Source organism: Salvelinus alpinus, chromosome 12 (assembly GCF_045679555.1).
Source record: "Salvelinus alpinus chromosome 12, SLU_Salpinus.1, whole genome shotgun sequence".
Classification (NCBI taxonomy): domain Eukaryota; kingdom Metazoa; phylum Chordata; class Actinopteri; order Salmoniformes; family Salmonidae; genus Salvelinus; species Salvelinus alpinus.
Genome location: NC_092097.1, coordinates 14,969,259 through 14,988,346, shown reverse-complemented (window position 1 = coordinate 14,988,346; position 19,088 = coordinate 14,969,259). Strand labels below are relative to the sequence as shown.

At 40.9% G+C, this 19,088-nt stretch overlaps 1 protein-coding gene across 9 annotated transcripts; it reads left to right on the top strand.

The window, feature by feature from the left end:
- Positions 1-2,543: 2,543 nt before the first annotated feature.
- On the top strand, positions 2,544-18,846 carry LOC139536547 (CXXC-type zinc finger protein 1-like). 9 transcript variants are annotated; one of them, XM_071337151.1, is made up of 14 exons: positions 2,544-2,610; positions 11,930-12,042; positions 12,136-12,236; positions 12,330-12,472; positions 15,415-15,570; positions 15,692-15,838; positions 15,992-16,099; positions 16,309-16,484; positions 16,571-16,778; positions 16,920-17,030; positions 17,379-17,428; positions 17,525-17,621; positions 17,743-17,895; positions 18,417-18,846. In XM_071337151.1, the coding sequence occupies exons 2-14, from the start codon at positions 11,978-11,980 to the stop codon at positions 18,561-18,563; spliced, it is 1,662 nt and encodes a 553-aa protein (XP_071193252.1). In that variant the 5' UTR covers positions 2,544-2,610; positions 11,930-11,977; the 3' UTR covers positions 18,564-18,846. The 9 variants fall into 9 exon arrangements, 8 of the variants coding, with proteins under 8 accessions (XP_071193252.1, XP_071193247.1, XP_071193245.1 ...); XM_071337146.1 differs by lacking the exon at positions 2,544-2,610 and adding an exon at positions 4,669-4,788; XM_071337144.1 differs by lacking the exon at positions 2,544-2,610 and adding an exon at positions 4,669-4,788 and having other exon boundaries at positions 12,112-12,236.
- The last annotated feature ends 242 nt before the right edge of the window (positions 18,847-19,088 follow it).

Sequence of the window (19,088 nt, the reverse complement as noted above, 5' to 3'; positions counted from 1 at the left end):
CACATGAAGTACCTGTGTGGTCCAATCCATTAGGAGCATGTTGTGCACTTAGGTCGTCTATTACATAGCACAACTCTGATCTCTTTTTATTCACATCTCCAGACTCAAGGTTCCCATCCATGGCATCAGTCATGAAACATTTGCTGTCTCCAAAGCAGCTCAATCAATTTTAAATCTAAAAGGCATGAAAGAGACAAAGGATATTTCAGCTATTCACTAAATTGGTTGGAGGCAGCAGTTTCAGGTACTTTAATTTACAATCAGGACCTGGTGGAAATGCACAGATACGCAACAAATAGCATAGTTAATCTATTATTAATCTACATTTTGAAAAAGACATCTGGATACTGGCCAGGATGAGGAAATGCTGACATCCTAATGAAAGTATAAGAGCACACAATTTGCCTTTGCTAGTAATCAGCAAGGGTTTGAGAGTTCTGTAAGTGTAATAATTGACCGTCACATCAGCACAACCCCCTTCCCTGGCCAAGAGTCTCTTTTGAGGTACGAGTCTTGACCACCAGGCCCAATATATGGCCCCGATCAGCCAGCAAACTTAATCTGTGCATGTCATTGATAAAAACAAAAAACAAACATGTATTCATGAATTTGCTTTGACTACAATGAACGATAGAGTAGAATCCACATCACATTCAGAAGCAATTATATTTTCATGTTTTTCAAGACATAATCCCAAAGTATACTAAATGAAATATTGAAAAGCATATTGGTTTTATCAAATGCATAGCAAATATATTTTACTTATTGTGAATCTATTTCTAAATAGATTGAGAATAATTTGTTTGTACGGGACAGCAGTATCACACACGGCAATGAATTTTACTAATAGATTAATAAAAACTTTGCAATGCAACCACTGTAATTACATATTCTGCAATAACGAAATGTACCTACATTAGAAGCCTTGGCATGGATAGAAGCTCTCTGGCATTGTAGTTGAAAGTGGATACAGCCTACTGTACTAACAACCTAAACAACACTGAGGACTACCTCTCCCCTCCCTCCCATGCTTCTCTCCTTGGTGTTTGTTTGTATGTGTGTGTGTGTGTGTGTGTGTGTGTGTGTGTGTGTGTGTGTGTGTGTGTGTGTGTGTGTGTGTGTGTGTGTGTGTGTGTGTGTGTGTGTGTGTGTGTATGCATGCGCGCGCGCTTGTGTGCGAGAGAGAGAAGTGACTGATGAGATTAAATAAGAAATGACATAAAGTGGGATTAGAGACTAATATTTGTAGATACTGGATTCAGAAACAATATATGGGGTGTAATGCTGCTATCTTGAATGTTACCCAGCCAAACAAGGTAAAATGTTTTACATTTGAATGCACCTGATTAAGTGACACCTTGATGAATCACCGAAAGAGATTGACTTAACTGCGCAGGTGTTCTGTTTGAAACTGACAGCATGTCGGTTGAAGATAAGAGCACAAAGAATGAGAATGAGTGGGCTACAGTGGCGAAAAAGAAAGTTAACAAGAGAAGTAAAGTTGCGCTGGAAATTAGGAAATCCAAAACTAGTCTAGATGTGTTTTTAGTCGGAGTGAGGGTTCTAGACCAGTGTTATCTGGGAGCAGAGTGCCTATCAAGGGGGTTAGCGCATGAAGTGCATGCAGATTAAATACATGAGGAAGTAGGTGACCCGTCATTTCACCCATATGGTGGATGGATTGAACAAATTCACTTCATCCATACTTTTGTTCTTTGATGAAGAGTCTCCCATCTCATTTAAAAATAGGGGTTATGAGATACCCTTAAAGAGTGACTGCCTTTAAAAAGCAACGAATCCCTTTGAAAACGGCCTATGTGGCATCAATATAAATCAGAAACAGTTATTCTAGTGTCAAAATTTACTACAACGTGTTTTTTTATAAAGTCAGTATCGTCTAAAACGATGTTTGGAACATCCGTGTGTCACAACGGGTAAATGAAGGTTTGGTTTTGACTTGACGATGTCCATTTGCCCACCAACATGAGGTGAACAGCTGCGCTGATTGCTCTCTATGCATAGACAGTGAGACAGACCTGCCCAGAAGCTCTGACTTTGTTTACTTAAGACAACACGTTGCATATTTTTTTTACTTGAGAAATACTGCACCAAACACCTTAGATGTAAAATTGTGCAACTAAAACATGGCAAAAACTTCAACATTAATTACAGATTTCTTGAGTTACCTTGATTAATTATAGGGATTTTAAAGAAGGGAAATAGGCTTCCGCATCTAGTGTCTCATGGGGAACAAACATCATTAACCAAATGCAGAATCGGTCAGGAAACACACATCCAAGACTGAAATTTCGTTTTTCTAATGAGCAACAGAAAAGCACATGTGCTAGTCGGTGTGTTCGGTGGCTTTTTAACTTTTGTGCATAAACCCTCTCAGTGTCATAAGTGCAAAAGATTTGGTAATGTGGCAAGTGCATGCATACGGGAAGAGTATTGAGTGCCAGCGGAGGTTATACTGTGTGTTGCAATTGTGGTGACGAACATGCACCCGAATTTCCTGATTGCCCTGTTAGGCTGAAGTAGAAAGATGTGACAAGAGTAAGGGCTGGCCAGCGTGTCTCCTATCTGGAAGCGAAGAAAAGAGTCGAAAGAGTGAGTAATGTTGATGATGCAATGGTAGTAGAGCCTGCACCAGTGAATGTTTCTAGGCATCTGAAGGATGCTAATATAATCCATGTTAAAAAGGTGGACTTTGTGTCATTTATTGCAATGGTCATAAAATGATCAGCGTAAACAGAGAAGAAATCCGAGAAAATTGGTATCAGCTGAACGTTTTTTAGGACTAAATGTTTTACAAACTGAGGCATTGCTAGGAATCCTGTTGAAGAATGTTCCACTCTCACAAGCCCCTGAGCCTGTTGGGATGTGATTCGAGTTGGACTGTGACTGAAGGAGTGGGATGATTTTTTTAATGTGTCTATTTTTCTATTTTGCATGATGTCTCCACCCCCCCCCCCCCCCCCCCTGACCTTTCGTGCAAATAATTGTTTTCTATAGTTTACTACACCATACAGTAGGTGCCGGCAATAGACCGTATCGGTTGTAGTCTGCCAATAGACCTCAAAGAAGAAGAAGAACCAACTAATGGCTGGAGGAAAAAAGGAAGCGTGATTGTTGGTTTGATGAAGTTGGTTGAAAATGGAGGCGAGTAGTGTGGACAAAATGGAGGAAATGGAGAAAAGGTTGGAGAAGAAAGAGCTGTGCTGGATTGTGAACAATATGGGTGTCAGTTCTGATGGTATGGAGTGGGAGGATGAGGGTTGAGGACCGGAATGGTCGGTAGTGGAAAGACATACGTAGAAAAGAGATCATGATACAGAAAGCAGTGGAGTGTCTAGTAAAGAAAGCATAAAGAGGACCAAGGTAGGAAGCAAGAGTAATAATGTGCCGGAGTGGAGAGTGGTGATGGTGTTTGAGACCACAGGGCCTCATTTACACCCTATCCGACTAACCAATGCCATAGAGAAAGAGAGGTGAAGTCAAACTAGCCCGGTTCATTGGACATGGTAGATTGTTAATATTTTGTGGTAGTCAGGCTCAGCAAGGGAAGATTCTGCAAATAGAAAAGCTTCATGGGAAGAAGATTAAAAGCCATGTCCCTGGTGCTTATGCTAGATTGAGGGGAGTCATCACTGGGGTCCCAATATCAATGTCCACAGTTGATTTTAAAGAAAATATGAAGGGAAGCAGAGTGATTGAGGCCAAAAGGTTGATCAGTAGGAAAGAGGGTCAAAAAAGGGAAAGCTTATCAGTGCTGCTGAGGTTTGATAAGGTTTTGCCTGGGAAAAAGTACAAATTGGATTCCTTAGTTTCAATATCAGAGAATTTGTCCCGTCCCCATTGCAGTGTTTTAAATGCCAAAGAATGTGACATGTTCAGTGTAAAGGAAAGACTTGTGCCAAGAGTGGAGGGGAGTATGATTATGGTGAATGTGGGAGCAATGTGAAGGTCAAGTGTTGTAATTGTGTGTGTGTGGGGGGGGGGGGGGGGGGAGACATAGTGCAGAATTTGGTTGATGTCAGGTGCAGAGAGAATCTAGAGAGGCTCAGCGATATAGAATCAGTCATGATGTATCATATGCAAAGGCTGTAAGACAGATTGGTGGAACTACAGTGCAGGCTGATGGAGCTTCCATGGCTGCTCCTGTACTAAGTGGACCTAATGTGGTAGCTGGTGCTTCTGCTGGTCCTGGCATGGTTTCGAGACCTGTTCAGAAATCTTGTGCTCATGAATGTGCTGTGTCAAAGGACACTTTGATAGTGAAATAAAGTTCATAGCTTTCATTTCATTTTATCAACACGCCTCAGGTTGCGGAGAGCAGAAATTGGAGGTTATTGTGGATAAGGCAAAATAGTTATTCAGGGTAACAGATGCTACTGCCGAAATGGTTGTTGACATGCTGAATAATCCTTAGGGGGGATTGTTTCATCATGATATCAGGTCTAATGGTTGGGGGGCTTGGGAGGTTTTTTGTTTGGGGGGTATACATTAGTAGGGATTTATCTGGTTTTTACATTTTCTTTTCTTAGTAGTACAGAATTAGGCAAGCCATGATTGATTGCACACTCCAGCACATTACACGTTTGTTTGCGGACCGCCACCGCCATGGCATCATAGAAGAAGAAGACCCAACCAATGGTTGGCCAGCTATATGCCGAATCTATCCGAGTTCAGCCGATGATTTCCGGCGTCGTCGAACCAGATTTTGACACTGAGCAGTTGTTTACTATCGTTGAAATTTGATCGAGGATTGCAAAGACATCGCAAATGGTAATGTTGGTTAGCTAAATTAATAAAGAGAGGCGTTTTATTTTATGTGAATTTCACGGTTAGTTGCCTAGCATTGAGGTAGATTCGTGCTAGTGCCTGGCTAAGGTAGGTAGTTAGCTAGCCAGTAATTTTGGGTATTAAGCAAAGATGGTGGATAAAGGAATATAGTTCACCCTGGCCGTTTACCATTGAAAAAGGTAAGTTCCGGTCTACTTAACTGGGTGTGTCTCCCCTAGGCACCAATGCAATGAACCAGAAAAAAACAGCGAGTGTGTTGTCTCGCTTCATTTTTCGTCTGTGGTATTATCAAGAGCCATATTACTAGCGAACTTGCCATCTGGAACGCGGCAGAATTCGTTTGTAAACAAATGTCTCATTGCGCAGACTAGTACGACTCGATGTAGAGAGTAAGTAAAATAGTAGATATGACACAATTTAAAATGTTTATGTTGTGTGTGCAATCAGGGTAGTTGTTAAAAAAAAGAAAAAAAGATTAGCCGATCAGATCGAAACTCCAGCGGTATAGATAGCTTTGCCCTACCCAACGATAGTATATTCTGACCCGGGGTGTTTTGTTAAGAGCCCAGAGGCTTGGTCTAATCCAGGGATGAGCAAATGGCCCACGGACCAATTAAAAATAAATAAGTAAAAGTGTCGTAATTGTAGTGTACATGGAGCCAAATGTGGGTGAATTTAATGGCTTTAAACTTTGCCCCAGTATCTTGCTAAAAGTTGGAATTCAACTATGGCGAGAGCACCAGCCTAGTTATGGACACATTAATACACTGTGATCAATTGGCGGTTAACCTAAGGATCGGACCCTTTTTTTCAATTTTCGCCAAAAATGACATACCCAAATCTAACTGCCTGTAGCAAGGATATGCATATTCTTGATACCATTTGAAAGTTAACACTGAAGTTTGTGGAAATGTGAAATGAATGTAGGAGCATATAACACATTAGATCTGGAAAAGATAAAACAAAGAAAAACATGAGTTTTTTTTCTCTTGTTTTTGTACCATCAACTTTGAAATGCAAGAGAAAGGCCAAAATGTAATATTCCAGTTTAGGTGCAATTTAGATTCTGGCCACTAGGTGGCAGCAGTGTATGTGCAAAGTTTTAGACTGATTCAATGAACCACTTCTGTTCAAAATGTTGTATCAAGACTGCCCAAATGTGCCTAATTGGTTTATTAATACATTTTCAAGTTCATAACTGTGCACTCTCTTCAAACAATAGCATGGTATTATTTCACTGTAATAGCTACTGTAAATTGGACAGTGCAGTTAGATTAACAAGAATTTAAGCTTTCTGCCCACATCAGATATGTCTATGTCCTGGGAAATTGTCTTGTTACTTACAACCTCATGCTAATCACATTAGCCTATGACAACTATGTGAGGGGAGTTCTTTACTAATTAGTGACCTTAATTGATCAATCAAGTACAAGGGAGGAGTGAAAACTCGGAACACTCGGCCCTCTATGGAATAAGTTTGACACGTGGTGTAGGGAATCATTGTACCATCTAAATCGCTGTGAAATATATAACAAATATATATTTTTAAAGCTGTTTGAAGCTGATGGACCAAAGCTAAAAAGTTACTGTCGGTTTTGGACCACCAGCTTCAAACAGCGGTTTTTGTCCACCAGCAAAAGATACACTTACTGTAAGCAGTTTAGGAAAGTTGCACCCGGCTGTATTTTGAGAAACACCGTAAATGTGGAATGGAATAGTCCAATGGAAATGCGAGCGCAAGGTGAGAGGATGCGTAGTAGCCGAGGCGGTGTGTGAAACAGCCGGGTGCAACTTTGCTAAACTGCCCACAGTAAGTGTATATTTTGTATCTGAAAGAAGATTTCTCGTTTTTTATGAAAAAGTTAAGTTCCAAAGGTTTACAAAGCTGTATTGCAAGTGAGGTGTATTTGCGTTTAGACAGAGCGTTGGGATTAAATAGTACGTCCGAATTGTAGTTCACATGGAGCCAGCTGTGGTCCATACGATCAGCTGGGTATACCCCCCTTGAGTACGAGAACTATAGCTAAACTAGCTTGTTCTGGAGGTCGAACCGATGGGCTATTGAAAGCATTGTACATTTATTTTCAACCAACCTTTACTTGCCGAAACTTTCTTAATTCTCAATTTGGAAGGCACGGGTGTCTGTTTCCAGTTGCAGGTGGAAAAATAAATGATAGTGCCACTAAGCCCAAACCAGATGGGATGGTGTATCGCTGCAGAATGCTGTGGTAGCCATGCTGGTTAAGTGTGCCTTGAATTCTAAATAAATCACAGACAGTGTCACCAGCAAAAGCACCCCTACACAATCAAACAACCTCCTCCATGCTTCACGGTGGGAACTACACATGCGGAGATCATCCGTTCACCTACTCTGCGTCTCACAAAGACACGGCGGTTGGAACCATAAACCTCCAATTTGGACTCATCAGACCAAAGCACAGAATTCCACCGGTCTAATGTCCATTGCTCATGTTTCTTGCCCCAAGCAAGTCTCTTCTTAATGGTGCCCTTTAGTAGTAGTTTCTTTGCAGCAATTCGACCACAAAGGCCTGATTCACGCAGTCTCCTCTGAACAGTTGATGTTGAGATGTGTCTCTGTGAAACATTTGGGCTGCAATCTGAGGTGCAGTTATTCTGGGTCTTCCTTTCCTGTGGTGGTTCTCATGAGCCATTTTCATCATAGCACTTGATGGTTTTTGCGACTGCACTTGCAGAAACTTAAAGTTCTTGAAATTTTCCGGATTGACTGACCTTCATGTCTTAAAGTAATGGACTGTCGTTTCTCTTTGCTTATTTGACCTGTTCTTGCCATAATATGGACTTGGTCTTTTACCAAATAGGGCTATCTTCTGTATTCCACCCCTACCTTGTCATAACACAACTGATTGGCTCAAACGCATTAAGAAGGAAATTAACTTTTAACAAGGCACACCTGTTAATTGAAATGCATTACATAAAGCTGGTTGAGAGAATGCCAAGAATGTGCAAAGCTGTCAAAGGCAAAGGGTCCTCTTCATGCGAATGACGGGGATTTGGGCCGGGAGGAGCCATAAATCTTTCACCTCCGATTCTTTGAAGAAAGAATCTTTGTCCAGCCCGATGTGAATAATCCCTGTTATGATGTCCTGAAGTACATTATGTACAAAAAAAGTTACAAACAACGCAAAAACACACAGAATAGCACAATTGGTTAGGAGCCTGTAAAACAGCAGCCATCCCCTCCGGCGCAATTATACACTCCCTTTTATGAATGCCCAGGGTCGACATTATGGGCAGCCTTTAGGGGCCTGCCCTATCGTATCTCCTTGCCCATAGAAATAAAATGTATAAATTGTTTGACCGAGATGCACACCGACAGAAAGACGTATTAATTTCAGTTAAATAATCTCTGCATGTGTACACCATGTATCTGATGCTGTCTGGATGAAAAGAGTGTGATATGTAATACAATTTCTGGCCAGACGGCATCAGATATGGTCTCTCCAGAGATGTTTCGATTGGGTTCAAGTCCGGGCTCTGGCTGGGCCACTCAAGGACATTCAGAGACTTGTCCCGAAGCCATTCCTGCGTTGTCTTGGTTGTGTGCTTAGGGTCATGGTCCTGTTGAAAGGTGAACCTTTGCCCCCAGTCTGAGGTCCTGAGCACTCTGGAACAGGTTTTAAATCAAGGATTTCTGTACTTTGCTCTGTTCATCTTTGCCTCGATCCTGACTAGTCTCCCAGTCTCTGCCGCTGAAAAACATCCCCACAGCATGATGCTGCCACCACCACCATGCTTCACCATAGGGATGGTGCCTGGTTTCTTCCAGACATGACACTTGGCATTCAGGCCAAAGAGTTCAATCTTGGTTTCACCAGACCAGAGAATCTTGTTTCTCATGGTCTGAGAGTCTGTAGGTACCTTTGGGCAAACTCCAAACGGGCTGTCATGTGCCTTTTACTGAGGAGTGGCTTCCGTCTGGCCACTCTACCATAAAGGCCCGACTGGTGGAGTGCTGCAGAGAATGTTGTGCTTCTGCAAGGTTCTTCCATCTCCACAGAGGAACTCTAGAGGTCGGTCAAACTTCTTCCATTTAAGAATGATGGCGGCCACTGTGTTCTTGGGGACCTTCAATGCTGCAGAAATGTTTTGGTACCTTTCCCCAGATCTGTGCATCGACACAATCCTGTCTCGGAGCTCTACCGACATTTCCTTCGACCTCATGGCTTGTTTTTTGCTGTGACGTGCACTGTCAAATGTTTTACCTTTTTATAGACAGTTGTGTGCCTTTCCAAATCATGTCCAATCAATTAAATTTACCAAAGGTGGACTCCAATCAAGTTGTAGAAAAATCAAAGATTATAAACGGAAACAGGATGCACCTGAGCTCAAATTCGAGTCTCATAACAAAGGGTCTGACTAGTTATGTAAATAAGGTATCACTTCATTTTTTTAAATAAAATGTGCTAAAATTTCTAAACCTGTTTTCGCTTTGCCATTATGGGGTTGGGTGTGTAGATTGCTGAGGATTTATGATTTATTTAATCCATTTTAGAATGAGGCTATAACGTAACAAACTTTGGAAAAAGTCAAGGGGTCTGAACACTTTCCGAAGGCACTGTATACTAAACAAAAATATAAATGCAACATGCAACAATTTCAAAGATTTTACTGAGTTAGTTCACATAAGGAAATCAGTAAATTGAAATACATTCATTAGGCCCTAATCTATGGATTTCACATGACTGGGATTACAGATAGCTTTTTTTTTTAAAGGGCGTGGATCATAAAACCAGTAAGTATCTGGTGTGCCCATCATTTGTCTCATGTAACACAACATCTCCTTCACATAGAGTTTATCTGGCTGTTGATTGTGGCCTGTGGAATGTTGTCCCACTCTTCAATGGCTGTGCTAAGTGGAATACGCTGTCATACATGTCAATCCAGAGCATCCCAAACATGCTCAATGGGTGACATGTCTGGTGAGTATGCAGGCCATGGAAGAACTGGGACATTTTCAGCTTCCAGGAAGTGTGTACAGATCCTTGCGACATTGGGCCGTGCATTATCATGCTGGAACAGGAGGTGATGGCGGCAGATTAATGGTACAACAATGAGCCTGAGGGTCTCATCACGGTATCTCAGTGCATTCATAATACAATCAATAAAATGCAATTGTGTTTGTTGTACGTACCTTATACCTGCCCATACCATAACCCCACCACCACCATGGGGCACTTTGTTCAAACGTTGACATAAGAAAACAGCAGGCCCACACGACACCATACACGTGGTCTGTGGTTGTAAGGCAAGTTGGAATTACTGCCAAATTCTCTAAAATGACAGGCGGCGGCTTATGGTAGAGAAATGAACATTAAATTCCCTGGCAACAGCTCTGGTGGACAATCCTGCAGTCAGCATGCCAATTGCATGCTCCAGGATCATTCGCTTCTTAAAAAAATAAATAGCTGTGGGTTGTTTCAAATCACAAATGTGTAGGCCTATGCCTATTTGGGAAGGCCGCAATTTGGGTAGTGCCCGTGGCAATAGGTCTAGCTGATTGAGTTGCGGCTGTCAGTGAAAAGCGTCTAAAATATACTGGACAAAAATATAAATGCAACATGCAACAATTTCAACGATTTTACAGAGTTACAGTTCATATAAGGAAATCAGTCATTTGAAATAAATAAATTAGGCCCTAATCTATGGATTCCACATGACTGGACAGGGGCATAGCCATAGGTGGGCATTGGCCCACCCATGGGGGAGCCAGGCCTAGCCAATCAGAATTCAGTTTTTCCCCACAAAGGGGCTTTTTAACACACTGAAACACTCCTCTGTTTCATCAGCAGTCTGGGTGGCTGGTCTCAGATGATCCTGCAGGTTAAGAAGCCGGATGTGGAGGTCCTGGGCTGGCGTGGTTACACGTGGTCTGCGGTTGTGAAGCTGGTTGGACGTACTGACGAATTCTCTAAAACGACGTTTGAGGCAGATTATGGAGAGCAATGAACATTAAATGTTCTGGCAACAATTCTGGTGGACATTCCTGCAGTCAGCATGCCAATTGCATGCTCCCTCAAAACTTTTGGCATCTGTGGCATTGTGTTTGACAAAACTGCACATTTTAGAGCAACCTTTTATTGTCCCCAGCACACTTGATATGCCACATCTGTCAGGTGGATGGATTATCTTGGCAAATGAGAAACTCTCACTAAGGTTTGTAAACAAATTTGTGCACAGAATTTGAGAGAAGTAAGCTTATTGTGCGTCAGGAAAATTTCTGGGATATTTTATTTCAGCTAATGAAAAATGGGACCAACACTTTACATGTTGCATTTATATTTTTGTTCAGTATGTGTGTGAAGATGTGTCTTGAGTGTCATTTAAAATATTGCATCAAGAAGATGGAGGGGTGTGTGGCAAAGACATGGTGCGTCTCTTCAGAATGCATGCATATGTAGGAAAGTGACATTGTCAATGTCTGTCTTAAAATCCCCACATACACCACTAATAAATTGAGCTTCTCAGTCATTTTCTCTTCACCTCACACAAGTAAATAAAGTCTGTTTTTTAACATCCATTGAGAATGATAGTTCCTCAGTATTTGAAAAATCTTTCCAACACTGCCGGCCTCGATAAATCAACAAGCCTCGGTGTGAAAGAGAAAAATATCATGATCTGATGATCCCACATATCCAGTGGCTGTCCCGAGCTCACTGGCACATCAAACTCTGAGGGCCCTGAATAGGCTAGTTAATACAATGTTGCCATTCAGCTAGCTAGCAACAGGCCCGACCCAGTGATAATTTGATGCGTTGCACTTCACTAGCAATAGCTCAAATCAAGACAGATTGAAAGAGAGGCAGACAGGCGTAGTAGAGAGATTAATGTAATTGAAGGAACACACATTTTCACCCGGATATTTTCTACTGTTTTTATTTTTTTGACTTTAAGTCCATGTATTTCAAGTAGTTGATGTAAGGTATAGGCCCTACTGCTGAATTGGCCATAGGCTATCTCTGAGTTCCTTGCTCTCATTTCTTTAATTATTACCGTCTATTGAATGGGCTAGTTTAGCTATGCCACTGGAGGTTTGATCTGATTGGCGAGATAATTATGATCTTCTGATGTTTATCTCTTCCAGGACAGTGAAGTGTCAGACTTCGAGCCTGCACCGGGGCTTGTGAGCAGTATGGAGGGGGAGAAGGCACCGGTGTACTGCATTTGTCGAAAACCTGACATCAATTGCTTCATGATGTGAGTTTAATCAGATGATCATACAAGTAAACATTAAATGACTTTGAAGCATTAACCTTGGTTTCATAGGGCTCACATCTGTTTTTCTTGTAGTGGTTGTGACAATTGCAATGAGTGGTTTCATGGTAACTGCATCAATCTCACAGAGAAGATGGCCAAAGCTATCAGGCAGTGGTACTGCCTGCGATGCCAAGGTGAGGTTTTAATGGTTTACCATTCACTATCATTCACATTGGGTACTCACATGTGCTTTCTAACCTCACACAATGTCTGTTGCTTTTGATTAGACGACAACCCATCGTTGGAGATAAAATACCGTCCAAAGAAGAGCCGTGAAAAGGAGGCAGAGAGCCAGAGAGAGCCAGAGAGAAATTTTGAAAGACAGAACAGCACTCCAGATTATACATCTGAAAAGCGCCGTGGATCAAATGTTAGTTATTTTACATCTAAACGTTATGTCCCCACTTTCTTTCAATGTATCTTTGGAGCTACTCTGTTGGCAAACATACAGTGCTTTCAGAAAGTATTCATACCCCTTGACTTATTCCACATTATGTTGTGTTACAGCCCGAATTCAAAATGGATCAAATAAAATGTTTCTCTCACCCATCTACACACAATATCCCATAATGACAAAGTGAAAACACGTTTTTAGACATTTGCGCACATTTATTGAAAATTAAATACAGATATCTAATTTACATACGTTTTCACACTCCTTTGGCAGTGATTATAGCTGTGAGTCTTTCTGGGTAAGTCTCTAATAGCTTTCCACAGCTGGATTGTGCAGCATTTCCCCATTATTCTTAAAAAAATAAAATCAAGCTCTGTCAAGTTGGTTGTTGATCATTGCTAGACCAACATTTTCAGGTATTGCCATAGATTTTCAAGTAGATTTAAGTCTGTAACTGTAACTCAGCTACTCAGGAACATTCACTGTCTTCTTTGTAAGCAACTCCAGTGTAGATTTGGCATTGTGTTTTGGGTAATTGCCCTGCTGAAAGGTGAATTCCTCTCCTAGTGTCTGATGGAAAGGAGACAACCAGGTTTTCCTCTAGGATTTTTATTGTGCTTAGCTCCATTCCATTTATTTTCTATCCTGAAAAACTCCCCAGTCCTTAATGATAACAAGCTTACCCATAACATGATGCAGCCACCACTATTCTTCAAAATATGGAGAGTGGTTCTCAGAAATGTATTGGATTGGATTTGCCCCAAACATAACACTTTGTATTCAGGACAAAAAGCTTTGCCACATTTTTTGCAGTATTACTTTAGTGCCTTGTTGCAAACAGGATGCATGTTTTGGAATATTTTTATTCTGTACAGGCTTCCTTTTCACTCTGTCATTTAGGTTAGTATTGTGGAGTAACTACAATGTTGTTGATCCATCCTCGGGTTTCTCCTATCACAGCCATTAAACTCTGTAACTGTTTTAAAGTCACCATTGGCCTCATGGTGAAATCTCTGAGCAGTTTCCTTCCTTTCCGGCAACAAAGTTATGAAGGACGCCTGTATCTTTGTAGTGACTGGGTGTATTGATACACCGTCCAAAGTTTAGTGAATAACTTCATCATGCTCAAAGGGATAACACTATTATTGTTGAACTCTATTATTGCACACAGAGTGAGTCCATGCAACTTATGTGACTTTTTAAGCAAATATTTATTCCTGAACTTATTTAGGATTGCCTTAATAACTTCTTATGGCTGGGGGCAGTATTGAGTAGCTTGGATGAATAAGGTGCCCAAAGTAAACTGCCTGCTACTCAGTCCCAGAAGCTAAGATATGCATATTATTAGTAAATTTGGATAGAAAACACTCTGAAGTTTCTAAAACTGTTTGAATGATGTCTGTGAGTATAACATAACTCATATGGCAGGCAAAAACCTGAGAAAAAATCCAACCAGGAAGTGGGAAATCTGAGGTTTGTAGGTTTGCCTATCCAATATACAGTGTCTTTGGGGTCATATTGCACTTCCTACGGCTTCCACTGGATGTCAACAGTCTTTAGAACCTTGTTTGATGCTTCTACTGTGAAGAATGAGGGAAGGAGAGCTCTTTGAGTCAGGTATCTGGCATGAGCTGACCACGCGCGCTCCCGTGAGAGCGACCTGCGTTCCATCGCATTTCTGAAGACAAAGGAATTCTCCGGTTGAAACATTATTGAAGATTTATGTTAAAAACATCCTAAAGATTGATTCTAAACATCGTTTGACATGTTTCTACGGACTGTAATATAACTTTTTAAACTTTTCGTCCGTACTTTCCGCGTCATCAATTTGGATTTTGGAACTAAACGCGCAAACAAAAAGGAGGTATTTGGACATAAATTATGGACGTTTATCGAACAAAACAAACATTTATTGTCGAACTGGGATTCCTGGGAGTGCATTCTGATGAAGATCATCAAAGGTAAGTGAATATTTATAATACTATTTCTGACTTCTGTTGACTCCACAACATGGAGGATATCTGTATGGCTTGTTTGGGCTCTGAGCGCTGTACTCAGATTATAGCATGGTGTGCTTTTTCCGTAAAGTTTTTTTAAAATCTGACACAGCGGTTGCATTAAGGAGAAGTTTATCTAAAGTTCCATGTATAATACTTGTATCTTTTATCAATGTTTATTATGAGTATTTCTGTAAATTGATGTGGCTCTCTGCAAAATCACCGGATGTTTTGGAGGCAAAACATTACTGAACATAACGCGCCAATGTTAACTAAGATTTTTGGATATAAATATGAACTTTATCGAACAAAACATACATGTATTGTGTAACATGAAGTCCTATGAGTGTCATCTGATAAAGATCATCAAAGGTTAGTGATTAATTTGATCTCTTTTTCTGCTTTTTGTGACTCCTCTCTTTGGCTGAAAAATGGCTGTGTTTTTCTGTGACTAGGTGCTGACCTAACATAATCGTTTGGTGTGCTTTCGTCGTAAAGCCTTTTTGAAATCGGACACTGGCTGGATTTACAACAAGTTTATCTTTAAAATGGTGTAAAATAGTTGTATGTTTGAGGAATTTTAATTATGAGATTTATGTTGTTTGAATTTGGAGCCCTGCACTTTCACTGGCTGTTGTCAAGTCGATCCCGTTAACGGGATCTCAGCCATAAGAAGTTGCCTTAACAAAGGGATTGAATACTTATTGACTCAAGACATTTCAGCTTTTCATTTTTTATTATTTTGTTAAAATTTAGAAAAACAAAGTTCCACTTTGACATTATGTGGTATTATGTGTATGCCAGTGACACAAATCTTAATCAATTTTAAAATCAGTCTAACACAACAAAATGTGGAAAAAGTCAAGGGGTATGAATATTTTCTGAAGGCACTTGTATCTTTGTCTCTTTTCTGTTTCTCAGGTTAAGCGCTCCGCTCGTATGTGTGGGGAGTGCGAGCCCTGCTTGAGGACTGAGGACTGTGCCACATGTGACTTTTGCAAGGATATGAAGAAATTTGGTGGTCCCAACAAAATAAGACAGAAGTGTCGATTTAGGCAGTGTGATGTCCGAGCCAGGGTCAGTTTCCTAATGAGACTATGCCATCAATCTTATTTTTCCTCCTAACTTATTTTCACCTGGTCAAAAAACAGTTGTAGTCTTGCAAACAATGTGACATAATGTCTCTTATTCTCTGCAGAAAATGTTGCGTGTAAAGGATGAAGAGTTTAATTTGCGTGAAAGGAGGGACAATTCCTACCACCGGCGAAGACGATATTCAGATGACTACGATAGTGAGGCAGAACTCTACGAAAAGTACAAGGCGGCAGGATACGACGAAAACATGGTATTACAATATAATTTTCAGCCTAGTTTCTCATTTATCTAACAACAACAACAAATTGAAATGCATTCAAAATACACACAGATCATCTTTAGCTTGGGCAGCACTTTTAAGTATTTTGAATGTGGGTTCATCTATTGTTTTTGTTTAACCCAGTCATGGCTCAGTAATGAGGATGACGGCCCTCCCTTCAGCCCTGTCCTGCGAAAGAAAGCTGTTAAGGTCAAGCATGTGAAGAGACGGGCAAATAAATTTGACAAGAAAGTAAGCTAATTTTATTTTTAGATCTAGCACACAAAGATTATTGTTACTTGTTGCCGTCCACATCTACCAAATATTTGAATATTTCAGCTTTTGTTTTTTATGGCATCATGGGAATATTACTGTTATGACAAAATACATCAAAGTGGAATGATTTTACATGACAATATAATATGTGTGCAATGGGATTTGTTTTTGTGAATTTACATCAGAAAGAGTCACGGCGGCACAAACAGAAGCAGAAGCACAAGGACAAACTTAGGCACAACAATAAGGGCGATGCCAGAGATGGAGGGCAGCGGCAGTGCCTCGGGCCCAGCTGTGTGGAGGCAGCACGAGCCAACTCCAAATACTGCTCAGAGGAATGTGGCATAAAGCTGGCTGCCAAGTAAGAACACAAACTACAACACTGACCCAATGCAACAGTAAGAAAATGTGTCAACTGTAAAATACTTTCTGTTTCTGTTTGTGCAGCCGGATCTTTGAGATTCTCCCTCAGCGTATCCAGCAGTGGCAGCAGAGCCCCTGTGTCGCTGAGGAGCAGGGCAAGAAGCAACTGGAGCGGATCCGGAGGGATCAGCAGAACGCCCGCATACGCCTCACCGACATGGAGAAACGCTTCCACGAGCTGGAGGGCATCATTGCCAAGGCCAAGCAGCAGGTGGTACAGCAGGACGAGGAGGTGAGCCCCTTCAGTATAAGAATTTTTGTTGTTGCCCACTGCAGTATTTATCCAGTGAGGTCGAAGCTCCTCAACTAGAGATATGTTTTTCCCATTTGGGTTAAAATCTTTCTTTTGTTAATCTTTTGGTTCCTGTTTCAGGCGAATGAAGGGGAAAATGAAGAAACAGATCTGCTGATTTTCTGTGTGTCCTGCAGTCACCCTATCAACCCAAAAGTGGCATTGCGACACATGGAGAGATGTTATGCTAAGGTGAGTCTGTGATCATCATAATATATGCGCTAACGTTTTTGACTGGGAAACATGCGACAGGCTTCAGACAGAGACTTCCTGTTTAGTTTCTCTGATCTTGGTTCTGACAGTTTGTGGTATACATCCAGACTGCAGTGCACTTGCCTGATAAGTGTCTGCTTGCAGTTGCTGCAACATCCTATATGGGGAGAAGATGAAACGTACAGAATGAACACTTAATATAGAGTACTAACAATACGAATATATAAGTTGCAAATATGCACTCCTACCAAAAGGACCAAGGAAATGTGTACTCTTTACTGTATAAACTGATAACATTCTGTATTTCGCTCTCTTTTGCGTTGACAGTATGAGAGCCAGACTTCTTTTGGTTCCATGTACCCAACTAAGATTGAAGGGTAAGAGAGTCAAGCACTTTGAATGGGTTTGCTAGAAGTGGACTTTGTTTCCATATTGTTTCACCAAGGTATTCTATGTGCTTTTTGTTTTCTCAGAGCAACAAGACTGTTCTGCGATGTGTACAATCCCCAGAGCAAGACCTACTGCAAGAGGCTTCAGGTCTTGTGCCCAGAGCATTCCAGGGACCCAAAGGTCGGTGATGATTGGCAAGTCAAATCCAAAGAACTTTGTCATAAAGCACACTAATTGTCCTGCTGTTTGACTTATGATTTGTACCTTGGCTTCTCTTGCCCTTCTCATGTTTTGTGGGTAGGTCCCAGGGGATGAGGTGTGCGGCTGTCCTCTGGTCCGTAATGTGTTTGAGGTGACGGGAGAATACTGCAGGGTTTCTAAGCGCAAATGTAATAAGCACTACAACTGGGAGAAGCTCAGAAGAGCCGAGGTGGACCTGGAGCGTGTCCGAGTGGTTAGTAGTGGAATGCACCACATCAATCTCTTATTTTAGGCCACTTCATCCAGGTTGGGGTCAATTCCATTAGAATTCCTGTAGATTAGAATCAGAAAGATCCCAGAATTCCAGTTCATCTTTTGATTTCTAGCTAACTTGAATTGGAATTGACTAAGACCCTGGTTATAACAAACATATTTAATTTTAATTTTACCTTTATTTAACTAGGCAAGTCAGTTAAGAACAAATTCTTATTTTCAATGACGGCCTAGGAACAGTGGGTTAACTGCCTGTTCAGGGGCAGAACGACAGATTTGTACCTTGTCAGCTCGGGGATTTGAACTTGCAACCTTTTCGGTTACTAGTCCAACGCTCTAACCACTAGGCTACCCTGCCGCCCCACTAATTGGTAGTGGTAGTTGATACGATCGTGAAAGTGAATTTTAAACAACATTTGATTTCAAAGACAGTTTTCAAAAATGATTTTAGTATATTAATCATTACACCTTGCTTTTCTCCCAAAATGTATTTGTGAACAGTGGTACAAACTAGACGAGCTCTTTGAGCAGGAGCGCAACATGAGGTCTGCTATGACCAACAGGGCAGGTCTACTTGCTCTCATTCTGCACCAAACCATTCAGCACGACCCCCTGACAACGGATCTCCGTTGCAACAAGGACAGATAGACAGCCACATCTGCATCTTCATGTTATTTCTGAGTGGCATTTTTGTACATTTGTCAGATTTATAGTATATCTTAGAATATAATCCTTTCCCTCTTTTTGTAGAGACTTTGGCTATTTTTATTTAGGATTTTAAGACCTTTGTGCTTAAATTGATGAACTGAAATATTTGAATGGTAAATGAATATATTTTTCCTTGTGTCCAGTACTATTGCTGCACTGTCACTGCTGGTATCTCTCTAGTCAAAAAAATAAAGGATATGTGTACAACACAAGAAGTTGATAATTTTCTGTTGCATTTATATTTGTTTTGAGTATTTTTCTTTGTATCTTTGTTTGACGTTTGTCTCACCATGTGTAATATCATTCTATTAACGCACCCACTAAGAAACAGGTACACCAGTGGTTTCAAACCTTTAGTTGCACTATACCACAGCCAACTGTTAAGTTGTCATGAGATGGAATATTCCACACATTCACACGACAAGTTAGTTTAGTAGTCGTTAGCTAGATACTTTTTTATTAAGA